The sequence below is a fragment of the Barbus barbus genome (assembly GCF_936440315.1).
Source record: "Barbus barbus genome assembly, chromosome: 12".
Classification (NCBI taxonomy): domain Eukaryota; kingdom Metazoa; phylum Chordata; class Actinopteri; order Cypriniformes; family Cyprinidae; genus Barbus; species Barbus barbus.
The window spans coordinates 16,614,840-16,635,590 of record NC_136740.1 but is presented as its reverse complement, the minus strand read 5'-3'; the positions used below and the strand labels follow the sequence as shown (position 1 = coordinate 16,635,590).

The 20,751-nt window shown below is 38.5% G+C and overlaps 1 protein-coding gene across 2 annotated transcripts in view; it reads left to right on the top strand.

Annotated features, from left to right (window-relative positions):
• The window catches only part of LOC306878372 (cell adhesion molecule 4-like), a 151,260-nt gene that overhangs the window by 95,314 nt on the left and 35,195 nt on the right, over positions 1-20,751 (top strand). For both annotated transcript variants that reach the window (XM_079430687.1, XM_079430686.1), the window contains exon 2: positions 19,775-19,921. In XM_079430687.1, coding sequence (XP_079286813.1) covers positions 19,775-19,921 — 147 coding nt within the window. The remainder of the gene's footprint in view (positions 1-19,774; positions 19,922-20,751) is intronic.

Sequence of the window (20,751 nt, the reverse complement as noted above, 5' to 3'; positions counted from 1 at the left end):
ACATTTATTTTGTGTCTCGGCCTACCTTTATTCAGGTAATTTGTTTTTGGAAATGTTCCTCTTTCATCGAAACCCTCCCTTGAGACTGTTTCCCATAATTCAGTTTCATTCAGTTCTCAGTCTGTGGCCGTGACTGCTCACACTGTTGGCAAATCAATGAAGTGATGCTTATGTAGCCCAATATTTGTGAATGAAACAGCAATGATTATATGAATATTAGTCATAAATATTGTGGCACATATCACTGACATGATAAGAATCATCGCGTATGCATAGTGGTTTGAGATTTGGGGGAAGGGATTGTTTTGGTCTGTTGTTTAATGGATTTAGATGTGCTGGACACTCTGGAATTGTAATACTGGACACACAAAAATATGAGCGTGATTTGAGCATGAGTGTGATTTTGTAAAAAGCACATTGCTGGCGTATATTTTGCACCAATAATGTGCCAAATCGAATACGCCAGAATCTAATGATGTTGCGAGGTTCCAGACTCATTGTGCAAGCAGGCTTTGGTTGAAATTGCAAAACAATTCATGGTTAAAACTAGGACTGGGTAAAAATATTGATTTTTGTTCTAGTCTTCTCAATTTCTATTCTTAAAATCAAGCAAGAACAATCTTTTATTACCTAGTTTCAGGGTGTGGGAGTCGTATAGATTACCCAAAACTCACTTGACTGTATAGTTTAAGCCATATTGTATAAAAAAAAAGGGTAACACTTTAGAATAAGGAACACTTATTCACTATTAACTATGACTTTTCCCTCAATAAATTCCTAATTTGCTGCTTATTAACAGTTAGTAAGGTAGTTGTTAAGTTTAGGTATTGGGTAGGATTAGGGATGTAGAATAAGGCAATAATATGTGCTTAATTAGTACTAATAAATGGCTAATATTCTAACAATATGCATGCTAATAAGCAACTAGTTAAGAGACCCTAAAATAAAGCGTTACCAAAAAAGGTTTTCATAATGTCAATTTGGAAGGTTCCAGCACTGCTTTTCAATGCAAGTTTGCAGTCTGTATTGAAATGTGATTTAATAACAATAGTGTGTACCCCAAAATAATGGTCAGAAACATCTTTAAAGGGATAATTCTCCCAAAAATGAAAATTGTTGTAATTTACTCATACTAAAATTGTTCCAAACCTGTATGAATTTCTATCTTCTACTGAACACAATAGAAGATATTTTGAATAATGTGGATAACCAAACAGTCACTGGTCCCCATTGACTTCCATAGTATATTTTCCATACTATGGAAGTCAATACTATTTTTCATACTATGGCAGAATACTATTGGTTAAACACATTTTTCAAAATATCTTTTTTTGATCAACAGAAGAAAGAAACTCAATCAGTTTTGGAACAATGTGAGGGTGAGTAAATAATGGCAGAATTTTCATTTTGGGTGAACTATCTCTAAGATGTCTTTGCCAGCTGCATGTAAAAACAAACATGCAATCAGTGATGAACACATTCCTCTAATGAACTGGTTCTTTGTAGTAAATCAAAGGCATGACCAGTGTAGCCTGAAACAAATGACTTTCATTTTTAATTTGACCGTTCTTTTAGTGTGTAATATAGTTGTTTGTGCATGTAAATGATCAGTAAAGTTACAAGTAAAGTCCACACCAAAGCGAGCTAATCTCTCAGAAAGAAAACACTTGCCTGAAATTCCTCGTTTGCTGTCCTGCAGTTATTTCTGTGACTTGCTTATGTCACCATTTAATACATTTGCATAATGCCCGCCCTCTGGCTGCTTTGGTCCTCCTCCAAAGAACAGATGGGAAAGTAATTTTGCGACTATGTTCGAGGAAACTATGCTTTTTCGCTGTGAAGGCAAAAACATTGTATGAACTGGTGCTATAGTTACCATAGATATATTGTTCATAGCTGAAAACCCGATTATGGTAAGGAATTTAACATTTCTGACACATTCTCTTAGTGGTGAAGCAATCATAACAGACTAGGCCAGCTGACCGGGTAGATCAGACTTGGGCTTTTCAGGACCTGCAGCTGCAGCAATGCACAGTATGAGAAAAAAAATGTTTTTTAAACTTTAAATGATGTAAATGTATTCTAGGAGACCCCAAAAATAAAATAATGAACTTGTATAATTTGGTAGATCGGACTCAGTGTTTAGGGGAAGTCGTGGACTCGGTGTTTATGGGAAGTTGTGGCCTAATGGTTAGAGAGTCGGACTCGTAATCCAAAGGTTGTGGGTTCGAGTCTCGGGCCGGCAGGGATTGTAGGTGTGGGGAGTGAATGTCCAGCGCTCTTTCCACCCTCAGTACCACGACTGAGGTGTCCTTGAGCAAGGCATAAATGGCTGCCCACTGCTCCGGGTGTGTGTTCACGGTGTGTGTTCACTGCTGTGTGTGTGCACGTTGGATGGGTTAAATGCAGAGCACGAATTCCGAGTATGGGTCACCATACTTGGCAGTATGTCACTTCACTCATGTAGAGGATCTCAAATCTGATTTTCTTGATATATCTAAAGGGGCCCCCCAGGGTTCCATTTTGGGACCTATTTTGTTTTCTATTCATATAAATGATTTGAGCAAGGACATTCAAGCAAAAAAAACACTTTAATGCTGATGATACTATTATTTATACACTTGCTCCATCTATAACACAGGCGGAGAAAGAGCATTTCAGTCACTGGAAGATGCTCTGGTTAGTTTAAAATTAGTTTTAAATTCACAGAAAACAAAGTTGATGGTTTTTTCAAAAGCTCAGGCCCAAGTACTTGATAATCTTAGTATTTTTACATCTGATGGTAAAATTATTGAAAGAGTACCTTCTTACAAGTACTTGGGTATTTGGATTGATGATAAGCTTTTATTCAATGTACAAATTGCTAATCTAATCAGGAAGCTCAAACTGAAGCTTGGCTTTTATTTTAGAATTAAATCTAATTTTACTTTTAATGCCAAAAATAAATTTGTAAAAGCTACTTTCCTAACTGTGCTTGATTATGGTGATATACATCCATGCGGCCTCTTCTATCTTAACAAGCCTTGATTCGGTATACCATGCTTCACTACGTTTTATTACAAATGCAATATCCCGTACTCATCATTGCATTATATGAGATGGTGGGTTGGACATCATTAGCTATACGTAGAAAACAGCACTGGTACATTTTTATCTATAAAGCAATGTTAGGTAAACTTCCAGCTTATCTCTGTACTCTTCTTTGTCTTTGTTCTGGCAATTACCAGCTACACTCTTCCAAGTGTTTGCTTTTTAACATACCTCGAGTTTGTACAGAACTGGGGAAAACTGCATTTTCATATTGGGCACACTAGGCATGGAATAATTTGAAAAAAGATCTAAAACTAGATACATTTGTGTGTATTGGTGAATTTAAAGGCAGCATAAAGAGTGGTATTGGAAGCTTGTGATTGTTTTTGTTGAGAGGATATGTTTAAATATTGTTGTAATGTGTACTTGTTGTATTTTATAATTGTCTTACTGTATGGCTGCTACCTTGGCCAGGATCTCTCTTGTAAAAGGTATTTTAAATCTCAATGAGACTTCCTGGTTAAATAAAGATAAAAAAAATAATAATAATATGGGCACTTTAAAACAGTCTCAAATTAAGAACATTATGGATATACTGCACAACAAAATGGACATTATAACAGAAATACACCCAATTGAACAGAATCAAATTGAATCAATAGCTTGTGAATCACTATTGAATTGAATCAGGTAATCTGTATTGATGCCCAGTCATAGTTATTTCAGATGTGAACAAATCAAAGAGAGTCAACCAATGTATTACAAAAGCTCAGTACCTGTAAAACATATTCTAACAAATCTATAATTCAATATGTGTATCTACGGATGCTGTATTCTCACAGTACTGTCTCTATTTATGTATCTCTGAGAATGTGGGGATGTTCTGCATCTGTGTCATACGTCTCTGACAGTGAGGATGCATTACGTTCATCTGTATTCAGTGTCTCTGACAGTGACGACATATTCTGCCATTTCATAATCTTGTTTTGAAGCCTAAAGTCATTATAACTTGTATCATGGTTTGGTTTTATTCTTTCAATATTCCAAGGCCATTTATATTTTGTTTTTGTAATTTGATTTGCTTTGATTTGTATTGGGTCAGAGGAGATGCGCATTTGCCGTTATATATGGGTTTCAGAACCCAAGAAAAGATATTAGATTCAGCACACAACAAACAGAACAAGTCACCATATTTAGATTCACATCCTGTATATTTATTCAAGATTATATACATCTCAATAGTTAGTTTAGTCTTATATTTATTTAGACTATTCGGCCTAGTTTTGTCTGCATGTATTTGACTCTGGGTAACATTGTAAAATAAACCAGATGACCAGGATACAGATGTAAAACTGGAGTCTTGATTCATCCTGAAGTGATTGAATGGCTTATTTAATGATTTAAAAATACTGTAAAATATGTTTTTAAGAGTGCCTCTCCTTATCACATGACCCTATTGCTGAACGGATCACTCATTTTAGATTCATAGTGCACATTCACAATAGCAATGAGATCCCTTTAAATTATTTTTCTTCATAATTTAATTGGAATTGGAATTTAATTATGCAAGTTGAATAATGAACTCATTTTAATCACTCTAATACTCTCAACAGTCTGGATAGGTTTAGAAGTGCAACTCTTGATTAATTGTGATTACAGTTACTTCCCATGATTCCTCATCCCACTCCTCGGTCTTGTTTTAACACGATCATGTGCTGCGTCTTTCACTTTTCTCTCCCAGACACCTCCGTCATCTCCATCCTCACAGCATAAATGTAAAATTAAACGGCTTCCTCTTCGTCTCTCACTCTCTCTCTCTTTCTCTGTTGCCCTCTCTCCTTCTTTTCCCAGCATGCTGGCTTGTATAAAAGGTTGTTATGTGAGTTAGGTGTTAATTGGTTGCTGAAGTCCATTAATATTCTCCTTGCAACTTTGCTCGTCAAGAGCCAAGCGGGGAAAACTGATGAGTGTGTGATTTTCCTCCAGAGAGAGAGAAAGAGAGAGCATGAGGGAGAGAATGAGAGAATGATGGAGAGGGAGGAAGAAAGAGCAAGGTTCAAAGCCTCGCTGCAAGGTCACTGGCACAGAAGGGAAAAAATTTAGAAAGAAGGAGACAGAGCGAGAAGGCAAACAGAGAGAGAGATAGAGAGAGAAACAGTGTTGATAAAAAGACACTAAAGGGCACTATTCAGAGAGGAACAGAAAAGGAAGATTATGTTATCATATGGAAAGAAATAGTTCCTTTGAGGGCTGATAGATAACTGGCAGAATGGGGACGAGACGAGAAGGGATGAAGAAAACAGTGTGGTGATCATGTTCCCGTTCTCCTGTTCCTTTTGATAAACAACATGCAGTGCTGCTCAATAGGCTCTGATCCTGGTGAGAAACAGCAAACGGCGGCTCTCTAAGAACCTGCGAGAACACGCTTCCTGTTGACCAATTTTATTCGAGTGTGTTTGTCTCTCTGCAGGTGTGTGTGTGCTTACAAGTGTACTTACTAGCTGACAGTAGCAATGCTAACTTGACCATACTGCAGTGCAAAGGCAACTATAAAAATGACAACTTGTATAGAAAATCAATTGAATCTTTATCTAATCATTCACAATTAAATCAAAAAGTGTTTTTTTTCTCAGTTTTACTATTGGTAGGGATGCTGCATTTAGAGTAGAGTATCTTTTAGAGTACATTTAGTCATTTACCAGATGTTTTAATCCAAACAAATTTACAAATGAGGAACATCACAAGCAATTTATCATATTAATAATGTCGCTTTTTCAGTAACAAGCTACTGGGGAATATGTAGCAATGTAGCGTGACAAAACAGCTACATCATATTTGTCACACTGTATCTTACACGCAGCTTTACAGCCTACTGGGCTGAGGCGATGATCAAATGATAATCAGTCCGATTCATTTTAGTGAATCAGTTCATTCAGGCAGTTCGAACAGAAACTGTTCACTGGTTTGTGTCTTTGTGCAGAAGTGCGCCAAATTACTTGAGCACCAAATTAGCATATTATAGTGTTTTTTGAAGGATTGTGTGACACTACAAAACTTTAAAATATGTTTAAAATTAAAAAGTAATTTCAAATTGTAATATTTCACAATATTACTGTTTGTATGTGTTTATTTATTTTCAAATAAATGCAGTCTCGGTGAGCATAAGATAATATTTAATTGTTTTTATTTGCAATTCATCACTGTTTAATTATAAAACTATAATCTAATAATCTTTTTTTCTGTTTTAAAAGAAACTGAGCTTCTGTGTTGACCGCTTCATTATAATGGAAACAATTTAGAGCGTTCAGTTCAGACCTGGTGTTACAGTGATGTTGCCCTTAGAGGGGAATTTCACTGTAGCTGTTCAGTGCTGTAAACAGCGTGTGTAGGGGTGACCGGGGTTAGTTAATCTCCAAGTGCTTTAATAGCATCCCACAAATTGAGACTTCGGCAGGACTTGGATTTCTGTTTTGTCTGTATTTTCGTTGTGAGTCGACCCTGTGCATGCGCCTCCGGGTTTGTGTGTGTGTTTGTATAAAGGGTGATAATTGTGCTCATAGGTTTAGAGTTCGTGTGAGGTTTTAATGAGAAGAGCTCACAGGAAGCTGTCTGATTGAGTAATGGCTGCCGGCTTGGCATAAAAGCCTGGCACTAACAAACAACAAGACTCAGAAGGAAAGAGAGAGAGAAAGAGTGCCAAGAAAGTCTTCCACACACACTCAGGGCCATGCGCACTCGTTTCGCTCTCTCGCTCTTACTCTACGCCCTCCTTCTCCTCCAAGAGACTTAAATTCACCACTCCCCCACCCACACGCATTATTACATAGCCTGAAGGACAAAACGCATATTTAATCTGTGATAAGCAGAACATAGGATCAGTGCATCAAAAATACCCTGCACCTTTTCTGCTGATGCACCAGGATTCCTGCACCCACGGACACCCACCTTCCCACCTGCAGCCTCGGGCTTTCCTGGACCGAACCTTTGGTGCTGGATTAAGTTTTCAGAGCCTTAATGTCTATGGTATCACAAGCAGTCAGAGTGTGTATGAGGCATGCATGAGCTTTTAACATTACCCTGATGCAACTGTTAACTCATGTCCCTTAAGTGCTTTGGCAACATTTGGTCTGGTGTGATGCCAGTGAAAAATTAAATTATTGGGATGTAAATGAGGATAGAGGAGCAGGAAAGTGGACTGTGGACACAGTCTCGTGCTGCACACAACTGTAATGAATACACACACAGCCGCATCAGCAGTAATAAAGCATAATGAGAGTGAGAAGATGAAATTAAATGAAATCTGTGCTTCAACAAAAGTGAATTTGTTTTTAAACAGATGGATGTGGCTGTGTAGGGATGTAGTCAGGAGTCATCCAGAAAAATAGTCAGTTAGTTGTGTTAGTGTTACCAACATACGCATACACGTATATCTATACAGTATACAGTAGTAGTCGGAGAATGGACGGATGTAGGGATGGATAGGTAGGTGGATAGGGAGATGAATTTGTAAGTAGATGGATTGGTGGGTGGATGGATAGGTTGGTAGATGAGCAGCTGGATGGGTGGGTGGATGGATATGTAGATAAGTAGGTGAATGGATGGATGGATGGATGGATGGGTAGGTAGATAAGGTGGATAGGTACATGGTAGGTAGATAAACAGGTGGATGGATGGATGGATGGATGGATGGATGCGTAGGTGGGTTGGGAGATGGATGGATAGTAAGTAGATGGATTGATGGTTAAATGGATGGGTAGATGGATAGTAGGTAGGTGGATAGATGGGTGGGTGGATGGATAGGTAGGTAGATAAGTGGATGAATGGATGGATAGATAAATAGGTGCATATGTAGAAAGGTTATTAGATGGATGGATAGGTTGGTAGATAGGTGCATGGGTAGATGGATAGGTAGGTAGATGGTTAAGTAGGTGGATGGATGGATGGATGGATATGATGGTGGATTGGTAGGTAGATATGAAGGGGGATAGAATGGGTGGATGCATTGATTGGTTGGTGGATATGTAGGTAGGTGGATAAATGGGTTGATGGATGGATGGTTAGGTGGATAGATAGGTAGACGACAAGATGGGATGATGAATGGATAGGTAGGTAGATGGACGGACGGACAAGTAGATGTATTTATTTATGGATGATGGATTTATTTATTTTTTATGCAGAACCTGGATTGAATTCCTTTGAGTTAATCAACTAATTGACTAGTTTGTCCACATTCACACAATCTTGCCATCCTCTCTTTTAGTCCCCTGTGCATACACTGGATACTATTCACACATGAATACACACAGACTCACACATTTATGCGCACATAGCTTAGTACAGTACAGAATGTACAGCACGTCGCAAAACAAGACACATTCATTTAGAACATCCCCTCGTGACTTTGTGAACACTCTCTGTGTGCCAGACAGATAAAGACTGATCAGAAAGAAGCTGATGACCCAGAGAGCTTTCCCAAACACAACCAACTGCAGAAGTGAGACTGAAAGACAGTGAAGGTCATTGACTGACTGACTGTTTTGCTTTCTGAATGAGTGCTATTGTGGACTCTCACCCTCCCCTGCCCTTCACCAAAATAACGATATGTGGGATATGCATCTGCCAGCACGCACACACTCGAGTATATATACCAGGGTTCTCTCCCAAATTGTTTCTGTGCACTGTCAAGAGAGGTTATACAAGCATCAAGCAGATTACTCAAGTAGTTTTGGACTACAAGAAAGAAAAGAAACAATACTTGAAGGAATCAGAGGACCTTCCACCGATGGACAGCTCTAGAAAAAGAGAGAAGGAAGAAAGGAAAGGAGAGATGGATTAACTTTGACTCAACCTTGGTGGAAGTAGGAGAAGTTGTGTGACGACTTTGGGGAAAATCGAATGGAATCAGGCAGTTACCTGAGGCGCATATCTGAAGTTGTGCTCCCACACAGTGAATATCAGCCCTGCCAATCACTGTGTGTGCGTTAGTGAGGATTCCGGCTGTGCTCAGTATCACGATGTGCTTAGAACACTAGCATGATTGGCTGTTCTGGGCTTTAAGACACCTGCGCTCATGGTGCGATAACACATAGCTCTTTGTTAGGGATCATTTTGGACTTCTGAGCCAGCTCTTCAAGTTCCTACTGCACATGGTTTTCAATGTTTTAGAGCAAAACTTTTTCATATTTCATACATAGATGTGCGGTATGCAAACTCAACTTCAGTTCCATTCAGTTCCAGTTATAGATTTGGTTATACGACGCAAAACACATCATTGATCGCCTGTCTGTACTTCCATTGTTGCGTGCAGCCCTTTCTAAAGTCGCTCAAATGTGGTTGTTTAACTTCTTACAGTTTAAATACTCATTTCAAATCTGGTGAAAACAGTTGGCAGATTAGATAACACATTGATTTATGATTGTTTCAGCGAGCCAGACTGTGTTTGCGGTATCACGGTGTCATTCTGGCACCGAGGTGCGCGTCATGACAAGGTGAATCTCAGCAGGCTTTGCCTCATCACGAAAGAGAAAAACAAACCAGGCAAGGTGTGAGGAGAAAAACAAGAATTTCATAAGCGAACGCTTTTGTGGGATTCAAATCTGTGATGTGGCTAGCCGGCTACCGTTTCAGATATAAAAACAACATGATATTATCTAAAAGCGAATACTCCATTAGTGTTCGCAACGTTTGAGTTTAGTCTTTGAGTGCTAATAAGTGGTTTAACCGGAAAGTTAAGTGTGGAATTTGCCACACGATAGGAGTTTCTTTTTATTCTTGAACGTAGAGGATTGTTTTAATTAGCCGCCTTTGGTTGGTTCTTATCGCATGCGATATTAGTTGCTTGAGGATTAAAACGCAGCCGCTAAAGTGATTTAGTTAACCCTGCGCTTAAAGAGCACTGGTGTTTAGTGTAGTAATTTTGCTGCGATTTCAGCTGTGTAGCTTGTGCTGAATTGTGCAGTCATCAACCACAGAGGCCTCATTGATCAGCTACCGAGCCTCAATACACAATGAGACGAGGCCAGCGATCTCTCCTCCTCTCCTCCACTCCATCCCTCCTGCTGCGATCCCTCGTTCTGCTCTCCCTCTGCCGTGAGTCGTCACATTTCTTGCTTTACTTCTCCATCTGTTTCGTTTCTCGGTAATTCCTCAGCACACCTTGAAATGAATCTTTCTCTTTCTGTCTGTAACCTTATGAAACCCAAAGCTACTTTCATTTCTCTTCATCTTTCTCATCTCGGCCTCTGCCTCTCTCTGTCTCTTTATTTTCGCCAGTCCCCATCTCCTTAGACACTTCTCTCTGTCCTTCTCTCTCACGCCGCCTCAGAGGAAGATAATTTATGGGAAGGAGCGAAGAGATGCGCGTGTGTGAAGAAAAAAGAGGATACGGGGAGAGGAGAATGGAGGCCGAGCCAGCTGGCAGATTTATGATTGAAGGATCAGAGAGGAGTGTGGACCAAAGACAAAAAGATAGAAAATTGTGGTGTCATGCACTTTTTTCCTTCTCTTTTTTAAATGGGCACCAGAGGAAGTCTCGACTCAAGCAGTGCCTTAGGCAAGAAAATACATTAACTTTTTTGTTTTGTTTTACAAATTACCAGTTGCATATGTAAATGCAAGATAGAATGGAGTTTTCATTTACCATGCAAAGAGACCTGGGTTCAAAATTCCGACCTAATTGGCTCTTTTGAAATAAAGCAAGCAAAATTGCAGCAGAACTTGACAGCCTGTGATCAACCCGCATTTTCATTGTATGGAAAAGATTTGACATTTTGATAATGATCCTTTTTGTGTTCCACCAGAAAAAAGGGGCATATGAGCTTGGAGTGACATGAGAGTGGGTAGATTATGACGGAATCTCATTCAGTTGGATTGACCACATTTAGATTGCTGCAGCATTTTAGATAAACACTTTGCTTCTTAATTATCAATGACCCGAATAATGTTTTTGGATGTTTAATTTTACGTTCATTTCCCATTACTTTTACTATTGTCTAACTCTTACTTAAACACCAATCATTTAATAACACTGTCAATGTCACCTTTTGCAGATCTCAAAATCTCAATGTTGTGGGGATGAATATTTTATTTATTTATTTGTTAATTCATTCATCTAGTATAAAATTTTAATATAAGCCATTTACAGATAAGTATTCATAACATTAATAATTATCATCTTTTGAGTGTCCTGAATTTAATATTATTCAGCTTCTAAGTCACTTATCAATCAGTTTGTGAAATTGAAGTTGGTGAACTTGTTAATATAGCCAGATGTTCTTGAATTGACCAAATTTAGACTGCTGCCCTATTCAGATGGTAATTGTTTCTGATGGGGATGTCTGTTAAAAATAAATGTACATATTTCCTCAGTGATGAAACTCATGCAATTGGATGATGATTTGCTCACCATGGAGGAGTGAGTTCTGTGATGCTACAAACCTTTGTTCAACACGACTAATAGGAAAGTAACTATTAATTCATTTAAACATCATTTTAGTAATAGGAAAATGGATGCACTATGGTTAAATGTGCTTCTTGCGTTTTACCTCACAAAATGATTGATGTCATTTAAAACTGTGGAAATTAGCAGAAACGAGTTACGCAACCTCTTATTTACAGAAGGCAAATTTGACTACTTGTTAAAATGATTAGTCGTTGTAAGGCCTAATTTATATGAATAATAACTTGTATAACTCATTAGATGAAGGTCGACATAGGAAGGGCAAGATGCCGAAGCAATGGAGAGTTACAGCATGTGGAAAACTCAGAGAGAACAGACATCTTGTAGAAAGAAAGGAAGAGAGGAGGTAAAACAAGAGCCTGAAGTTGAGAGGGAATTGTTAATACAACCATTAAAATGTGCAGAACACTGGGGAGGAAGGAAACGGCAGTATAACGATGAGGAGAACGGGACGAATGAGCAAGAATACAGACTCTGTAGGGACACAGAAAGGCAAAAATGAAGGAAGGAGATATGACAGTGACTTTATGGAGGATAACCTCAAATTCACTCAGGGACTTTTGCAGTTAAAGAGAACGTGTATTCAAGAGGAACCTCAAGGAAACCTGAGATTGGCCATTTTATGGCTGTAATTACTGCTTTTCCCAGAGTATGTGCACTTATAGCTCAGCAAGGACATTGTTGCTCCTATTCTCTGTGAGTCACCACCTCAGGTTGATATGACAGTCTGTCTATACTTCAGACTTCTCTTGCTGTTTTCCTCTGCGTTTTCATAACATTATATCTGGGGTGCTGGGCCACATTGTCAGCAGGAGCAGAAGTCCTCAGTCTGTTCTGATGTAAAATAAATAAGAACTATTTAAGGATGCACATTGGTTATCTGACGATTTGTTTTTTTTTGTTTCTTGGGGGGGGGGGGGGGGGGGGGGGGGTACTGGCAAATATCTGATATGTAATTTTAGGTGCCTGTGGTTACATTTAGATTACCTTTGCTGTCATCTAACATTGAAGTTCATCTTCAAAAACACTTAATTTATATAATAATAATTAAAAATGAAAATCCATGCTGTACATTATAATGTCGTGATGCCAAAATTCACTTGCAGCATTTAAAAATTATGGATTTTATTGAGTTATAAAATTTGCAATTTATTGGTCATGACACAAAAGTTAAAATCAGCTTATTGATATAGAATAGAATTTGTATATGTCTAATCAATTTATTTGTATAGTGCTTTTCAAAATTCAGAGTCAAAGCAGCTCTACAGAAAACCATGGGTAAATGTTTATAATATCCTAATATATTTATGCCATATAGTTGCTTTTAGCAGATTATAACTGAGTGATAATATAATTTTGTGACAATACAAGCAATCAGGCAGTTGAAATGTGCTCTATAGTACAGTATATATTGCCATATGTGAGTATACTATATGTGTACTTTGTATAACTTCCCTAAAATATTTCAGATTCTAAGCTATTTCTTGGTCACTAATCAAAAACGTTAGTGCCATTTATTCCATAGTCCACTGTCAGATGTTCGTCCAGTGAAGCAGAATATGCACTTTATATAATTCTGGAGAACATGATCATCAGGTTTTAAACAAACTCGTGGAGTTCATGCAGCCTGAGTGCTGCTGTCATTAAAGCGAAAGGGGGTCAAACAGTACAAATACATTCTGAAAGTCATTAAATTACATTTTCAATTCTATGTTTTCATTCAAACTGTTATGCTGATAATGTAATTTGTAATGGGGAAAAGTATTAAATTAGTAAAAGGCCAAATAGAAGCAATTTCAGTGGTCTCAGACATTTGAACCCTGCTGTATATTCATAATCTCAGCAACAAAAAGCCATTCTCTGCACCAGTATGTGTGTGTGAGTGAGAGAGATAAAGAATGGGTCTTTACCCTTGGCAGAATATGCTGTTATGTAATTCTCGCCAATAAAGCATTTTTTTCTCTAGCAGTTGAATGTGAGATGCTGTTGGGGATGGGAGCTAGGGTAACAGGATGAGTGTGTGTATGTGAGGAATTGTGGCGGTCTTGATTTCTGTGCTGGCCGTAGGCTAACTTTCCCAGGCTAGCCTGGTGTAATTGCCCTGTAAATTTCACGTAAGCCCCCTTTGTTTTGCCCGACTGTAAATATCTCTGCAGTGCTTTGAAACAGCATGTCAGGAACACACAGGGGTCTCCGCACTGCTCCAAAAACAAACAAGTGTCCACACACACATCAAGAAACCAAGAATATCAGAGACAGGATAACCTGAAGGATGTGGTCTAGAGAAATAAATGGATGGATGGAGGGAGGGGAAAAGAGAGGGATGAAATGGAGTGAGGAGAGAGTGATATGACTGAAATATGGTGATAGAAAAGAGCAGCGTAAAACATGAAGGTCAAAAGAAAGAGAGTGCAGCGGTTATGGTGAGGGGAAGAGATAAGGGAGAACAGGAGCAAGAAATCAGATGGAGCGATGGAACAGGGAATGCAAGAATAAACAGCATGAACAGACAGTGAAGAAAAAACCTTTGGAGCTTCAGGACACACTGAAATGATCTTAGATCAGTAAATACTTGTAAGAAAATAAACATTAGCTTCCTTTTTTGTAAAGGAATAGTGTACCAAAAATGAAAATTGTCAATTTACTGATCCTTATGTTGTTCCAAGCCTGCAAGACGTGCTTTCTACTGTGAGACATGAACTAATAATATTTTAAAGAACGTTGGGATCCAAACAACAGTTGACTGGGAAAAAAGTAAATTTTTCAAGTATATTTTGTAGGTAAACTATCCCTTCAAGTCAAAGTAGAAGAGTTTAAAAAAAATTGTATTAGAGTTTCTTTTAAAACGATCAGTTAATTTTCTCATAGAAGATATAATGAAGCACTTAATATTGCACAGTTTAATGCCATGGAAATAGAGGAAACAATTAGCAAGCTTTTTGTTAATGTTGTCATTTTGGGATTTTACTGACACCTAGTGGTGTGGATGTATCAAAAGTGAAATTGTCCATTAACAGTGAGGTTGCAGGACTAAATTGAGTATTATTCAGCTGGTCATGTGATCACAAATTTGTGTAATGGCAAACCTGCTCCATATAAAATAAAACTTGTTTTATTAGGGCGACTAAAATATCTTAAAGTCTATTCAGTTCTTTGTGTTAAACTATTTAATGAGGGGGACAAAATTACTGCATGAACGTTCAATCTAAATAGCCAATTATTACAATGATGGCAGATTTTAAGTCATGGCAGTTTGACATTTCCAGTTCAGTCAAGACATTTACTTAAAATAATTACATATCATAATTAAGTAAATGCATTCAGGAAAGCCATTTGCATGTCCTTCATTATTTTTTAAGTTCAACAAACTCTTCATTTTGTACCGTGCAGCTTTAGAATTAGGATAAGGATGAGTGAAAATATATGAAGGCAAGAACATGGATGTAATTAGACGAGTGGAACAAAGAGACAAGAGATGGATGTTTAGTCCATTTTCTCCTCTCTTTGCTTTTTGCGTGTCCTTTTCACTCCCTCCTTCCCTTTTTCCCTCCGCTTCTCCTCTCTCCCGCTCTCTCTCGCCCGCCCGGACAAAGCAGGATGATTATACTGCGAGTCTGAGCCGCAGAGCAAATCACATTTCTGAAGGAGAGAGATGGAAATAAACAGGCCCCTTGCCGGAGAGATAGCGAAGAGAGAGCAGGAGAAACACGAAAGAGATGATGAGGAATCCATGGTGGGGAGATAAAGAGGAGGAAAGTTAAGGAAATGTAAAGTAGAAGAGACACGGAGGAAAAGTTAGGGATGGTTACAAGGAGAAAACCAGAGGAAGCAAGTGACTGATGAAGCCGGTTACAGAGAAAAAGGGAGTTTAGTGTGAGGGTGAAGGGGCTGAAGACGAGAAAAACGAGGGGAAAATGAAGGAAAGAGACTGGGTTTGATGTTAAGGAGGAGGTGGGGGAGTCTGTGTAGGTGTGAAAGCGGAAGGGAATGAGATTAGCGAGGAAAGGCATGCGGTAGGAGAGGGAATTGTGAGTTTTAGAGAGGAGCAGAAAGCAGTGAAAAGAAAAGAACAAAGAAAAGAAGGGTAGGGGATAGAAATATGCCGGATTGAAGAAAATACAAGGTGCTGAGGGAGATGGAACTGGGAAAGACCAGGAATAAGAGAGTGACAGATTGAGATAAAAAAGAAGAGGGGATTTGCCAGGGATTATGTTTTATTTATGGTGTGAATGTTTTTTAACCATGATTGGCAGAGAGCGAGATTCTTCGGAGAGATGGTTTTAATTTTAGACCACAGAGTGAAAGAAATAGATATATAAAGATAGCAGCAGGGAATCTCAGTCCGTCAGCTTTTCAGCCGAAGCTGCTTGCTCACTGATTACCTGAGACATCAGGTTAGGTGACGTCTGGGAGCTTCAGGTTGGCTGGAAAAATAAAACAAAAAAGTGATGTGACTCATGAGTTCCAAAGATATCAGGTGCTCACAGCGAAGCAGAAAGACTGAATTGAAATTGGATTAAAGGAAAGAATCAAAGGGCGTCTTAATGTCTCAACAGTGCTAGTATTGTTAAACTTTGACGTGGATCTCTTAGGATGTCCTCATCTCTGCCTGGTTGTCTGCTCATTCATTTGAGAGTTATACATGTGTGTGTGTGACTGCGTTCTGTGTGTGAGGGCGTCTGGTGGTTCCACTGTACGCTGTAATTCAGCTAGTTAATCTCATGCAGGGTGGTTGCTCATATGCCTGCTCTGTATCTGACCTTCTACCAAGTCACTAAATTGAACTCACCTCCATAATTCATGGCTCCTTCCTTAGTAGGGGAAGATGGGGAAAAATGCCCTACCTTAAAGAGACAGTTCACCCAAAACTGAAGATTTTGTCAGTTTCTCACCCTCATGTTGGAAGTTACTGGGGTTCAAAGCTGTAGTTTTGGATGCCATTGACTTTTGCTCATTCTACCTGTCTTTCTTCAGCATAAGTATTTGTACAGTTTGTGTGTATTGATACATCGCCCTCATCTGGCCAAATCATGAAGTTCTCCTCCACATTCCACCACCACCACCTCCACCCGACCAGCCTACTTTATTTATTTGCTTCTCATAGCATCAGTACGCCGGTTCGTTATCGATCTCTTCACTTTCACACCTAATCCAATTGTGAGCATGTTGTGTATTTTATTATGGTTTGATTCTAATAGGTTCTAGATGAATCCATCTGCAGTTTCTTGTTGTTTTCGCCCTGCCGTCGGTGCTCGTAATCTCCCGTGCCCACGATGCAGACACGACCGCAAACAACTCCCACACAAGTTGTAGTGGACTCGAACAGCCCCTCCGCTATTTTCCTGGCAGCTGTGAATGTGTTCAAACCCCAGCTGTCTTTCTCCTGCCCCGTGCCTCCCTCTACATCTCGCTCTGTCTTTCCACCCCGTCTGCGAGTTGGCGAGTTTCTCGAATGCCGTATTGGCATCATGGCATGCTCCCCTCCCTCCGTGCCATTTGTTTTCCTGTTCGTGTCCCTTCATTTTGATCATTTACATGAAGAGGAGACAGTTGGCGTGCGGCAGAGTGCATTTAACGGATGCTCAATTAGCCGTGTTTTGTTTGACTTCTCAATCAAACACATTTGGCTACTTTTGTTGGGAATTTGGCCACACTTGTTTGAGTTCTGTTAGGTTTGAATTAGGTTTTTAATTGCCTCCCATGCATTCACAGACCTTCTTTTGATGTATAGTGCTGTTGGAACAATTAGGAGCCATTAAAACAATGGCGGCCAAGTCTGCGGACGCCCGTGTGCTGAGTAATAACAGTCATTAGAATAATAATTGGGATAGCAATGGCGGTGCCGATTGTCGTGATATGAATCACAATATTGATGCGGAGGACAGAAATAATAATGGCTACAATTACAATGGCAATTGTGCAGAATTTCAGGATGTCCTCAGTCACTGTCTCTCATTTTCTTGCCTGTTCTCGCCTCTTGATTTCAGCTCAATACCTCACCTGTCAATGTTTTATTAACCCGCTCTCCCTCCACGCTGAATTTAAGACAAGGGTACTCTGAGATGGATAGAGCCTGACAGGATTAAATTTAAATGAAGCCAGACGAGCGGGCCAACGGTTGATGGAGGATGCCGTCTAGCGCCTTTATAGACTCGCCTTTATTTCCCTCCTGAACTTTCTCTTTTGTCGCTTTTCAGCGAAAACTCCATAATAATCCTAATTGTTCTTCTAAGAGATGTTTTGCCTCTGGTGTATAACCAGTTTGACTTTGAAAGGAAAAAAGTTTCACTAGCAATGGTGCAATATTGGATAAACATGCATTGCAGAAGAAAGTCATGAATAGGCATGAGTTTTCACCACACTGTCATTTCCACCACATTTTAAATGATGCATTGATGCATACATTCCACTGTGGTGAAAATAACATTTTGAATGTTTTTTGAATAAAAATAGACAGCTCCTTTGTTTTGATATGGCTGATTTCATAGCTAGCTAATATTTTATGTAGCATACAAAACACAATTAACAAATATTTCCAACTTTTTACATAATTTGATCAAATTGTGGCTTAATTGGAAATCACACATAGTAAACACATTCTATTGTATTGTATGTATTTATTTATTTCTGTATATTTCTTTCTATGTTTTATCTAAAGCTCTTTGATAAACAAGTACACTAACTTTTCTAGTGGCAAAAATATTGCTTATGGTTACAGTTGCAATTTGAGTGTAAATAGATATTTTCTCATAATAAATATTAAAATGATTTACAGTTATTCCACTTTTTATGTTATGATAGTTAAAGTAATATTCAAATAAGTTCAATTACAATTTTTATTATGGATTTCCATATTTTGGTCTGGGCTTAGGGTAAAACAATAAAATCTATACATAGAAAGATTTTAAAAAGTAGCAAAATGAAATAAATGCAAAAAGAAATAAACTTTCTAAGACCTTCATATAAAAAAGTGGTAAACAAGCTAACTTTAACAATTGTCGGAAATGACATTGAAGACCATTGTAATATGTGTAAAAAAAATATTCTCACAATAAATAATGAAATGATTTACAACTATTTCACGATTTTAGGCTATGATAGTTAAAATTATATTAGAATAAATTTTAATAATTTTGCATGAATAAATTAATAAACATCTATACTTAAATGACTTTCGTAAAGTAGCTAAATAAAAATAAATGCAAAAAACAAAGTTTTCAAGACAGTTTTATATAACATGAAGAGGAAAAAACTGAAAAATATAAATTATAATAAAAATCAACCCTTGGACCATAAGTGCCTGTAGATGATGAAACATCCTTCACATTCTCCACATTATTGTGTTATAGAGTGAAATAACTCACCTACACAATACTCCATCAACTGTTCCAAGCTCAAGCTATACACAGACTTCCTGTCATACAGCATGTCTGTAACATGTCAGTCTGAGCATGTCAGACGTCTTGTCCTAGCTAGGTGAGTGGAGCGATGGAGGAGACAGGTCTCAGCAAATCAGCAGATGTGACAGTTTTACCCTAGCGATCTGTTGTGATGTCATCAGATCGAGTCTGTTCTGCTGAAGAACGCGGTGCCTTGGTGTCAGGGTTGCGAATCATTACAGTCCACCAGAGACAGGCTCTCCACGAAGAACACGGCTAATGATGTGCTGAGGGTTCCAGCAGCATGCTTGCACGGGCCAGCGTTGATGACCTCATGTTCAGCTCCTCTATATTCCGTTAAAATAAACATCAACAATACATGAGCATCACCCAGAACATGCAGTAGATGTTACGTTCAACTAGATTTAGCAGTCAAAGTGCCATTAGATGTTCTGTGTTCCCTGCGTATGACTGATCCGAGTTCATTCCTGAAAAAAGAGCCATCATTACCGGCGCTTTCACAAGGTGGATGTCAGAGCGAGCAGATGGAAGAGAGAAGTGTGTCAGCTCACAGTAATGGATAAAGATAACGATGCTATTGGTCTTACCAGTACTTAATTAGGACCCTTTCTTTTTCTCCCTCTTGCTGTCTCTGCCTATCTGTCAGTCTCTCATTATTTTTCCTTTTTTTCACTCGCTCTGTGTCTCCTCTTCTGCATAGTTCACACTTCTAAGCACAAAGGTAGTTACGTGAGCGAGGTGTTAATTGCTCACGGAGGTATTTCTATCTTCAAAATTGCTCCGTGTGCCATCTTGTCTCCTTCTGCCCATCAAAAATATTTGTATAAATGATTCATTTCGGTAAATGAGAGTTGTGCGTTAACTCTGTTACCCCTCTGTCTTTCAGTGCGGGGGCAGGCTGTGCAGGCTGAGAACGTGACCGTGCTGGAGGGGGGGACGGCACAGATCTCCTGTCGTCTCCAGAACTACGATGGCTCGATTGTGGTCATCCAGAACCCACGCAGACAAACGTTATTCTTCAATGGAACACGAGGTGAGCGAAGCTGACGCTTCACTGGCAGTCATTAGTGGATCATTTTAAAACCCCATAAAAAGAACATCACTTTAAATGTTCAAACAAAGTTTTATTTATATTAAAAAGCATAATTATATTAATATGCTTGCTCACATTACTTTAAGTTAGCTAGAACACTTGAAGATTATGCTGGGATACACAGGACCAATTAGTGGGATATTTTCTTTTCTTTTAGCAACATCAACAACAACAACAAAAACAACTTAACATCTCACAATTGAGAAAATTACAACTTTTTCATACAAGAGTCAGTTTCATACAAAAGACACTTAATTCTCAGAATTGCAACTTTGTTTCTCACAATGTGGCATTATATCTTGTGATTGTGAGCTTGTCACTTTATACATCAAAATTTTGACTACTTCAATTGTTATTATATTTCACTTTCTTAAATTAAACTTGGTATAACATTGTATTGCATTATACAATGCTTAACAGATCATTAATCTTATAGTTGCACACGTGGTCAGAATTGTTGGTACCCTTGGTAAATATGATCAAAGAAGGCTGTGGAAATTAATCTGCATTATTAATCCTTTTGATCTTTTATTTAAAAAATTCACAAAAATCTAACCTTTCATTGGAGAATAAGAATTTAAAATGGGGGGAAATATCATTATGAAATAAATGTTTTTCTCTAATACACATGGGACACAATTAACGGTACCCTTTTATTCAATACTTTTTGAAACCTCCATTTGCCAAAAAAGTATACAAGTTTTCTTCTAATGCCTGATGAGCTTAGAGAACACCTGACAAGAGATCGGAGACCATTCCTTCATCCAGAA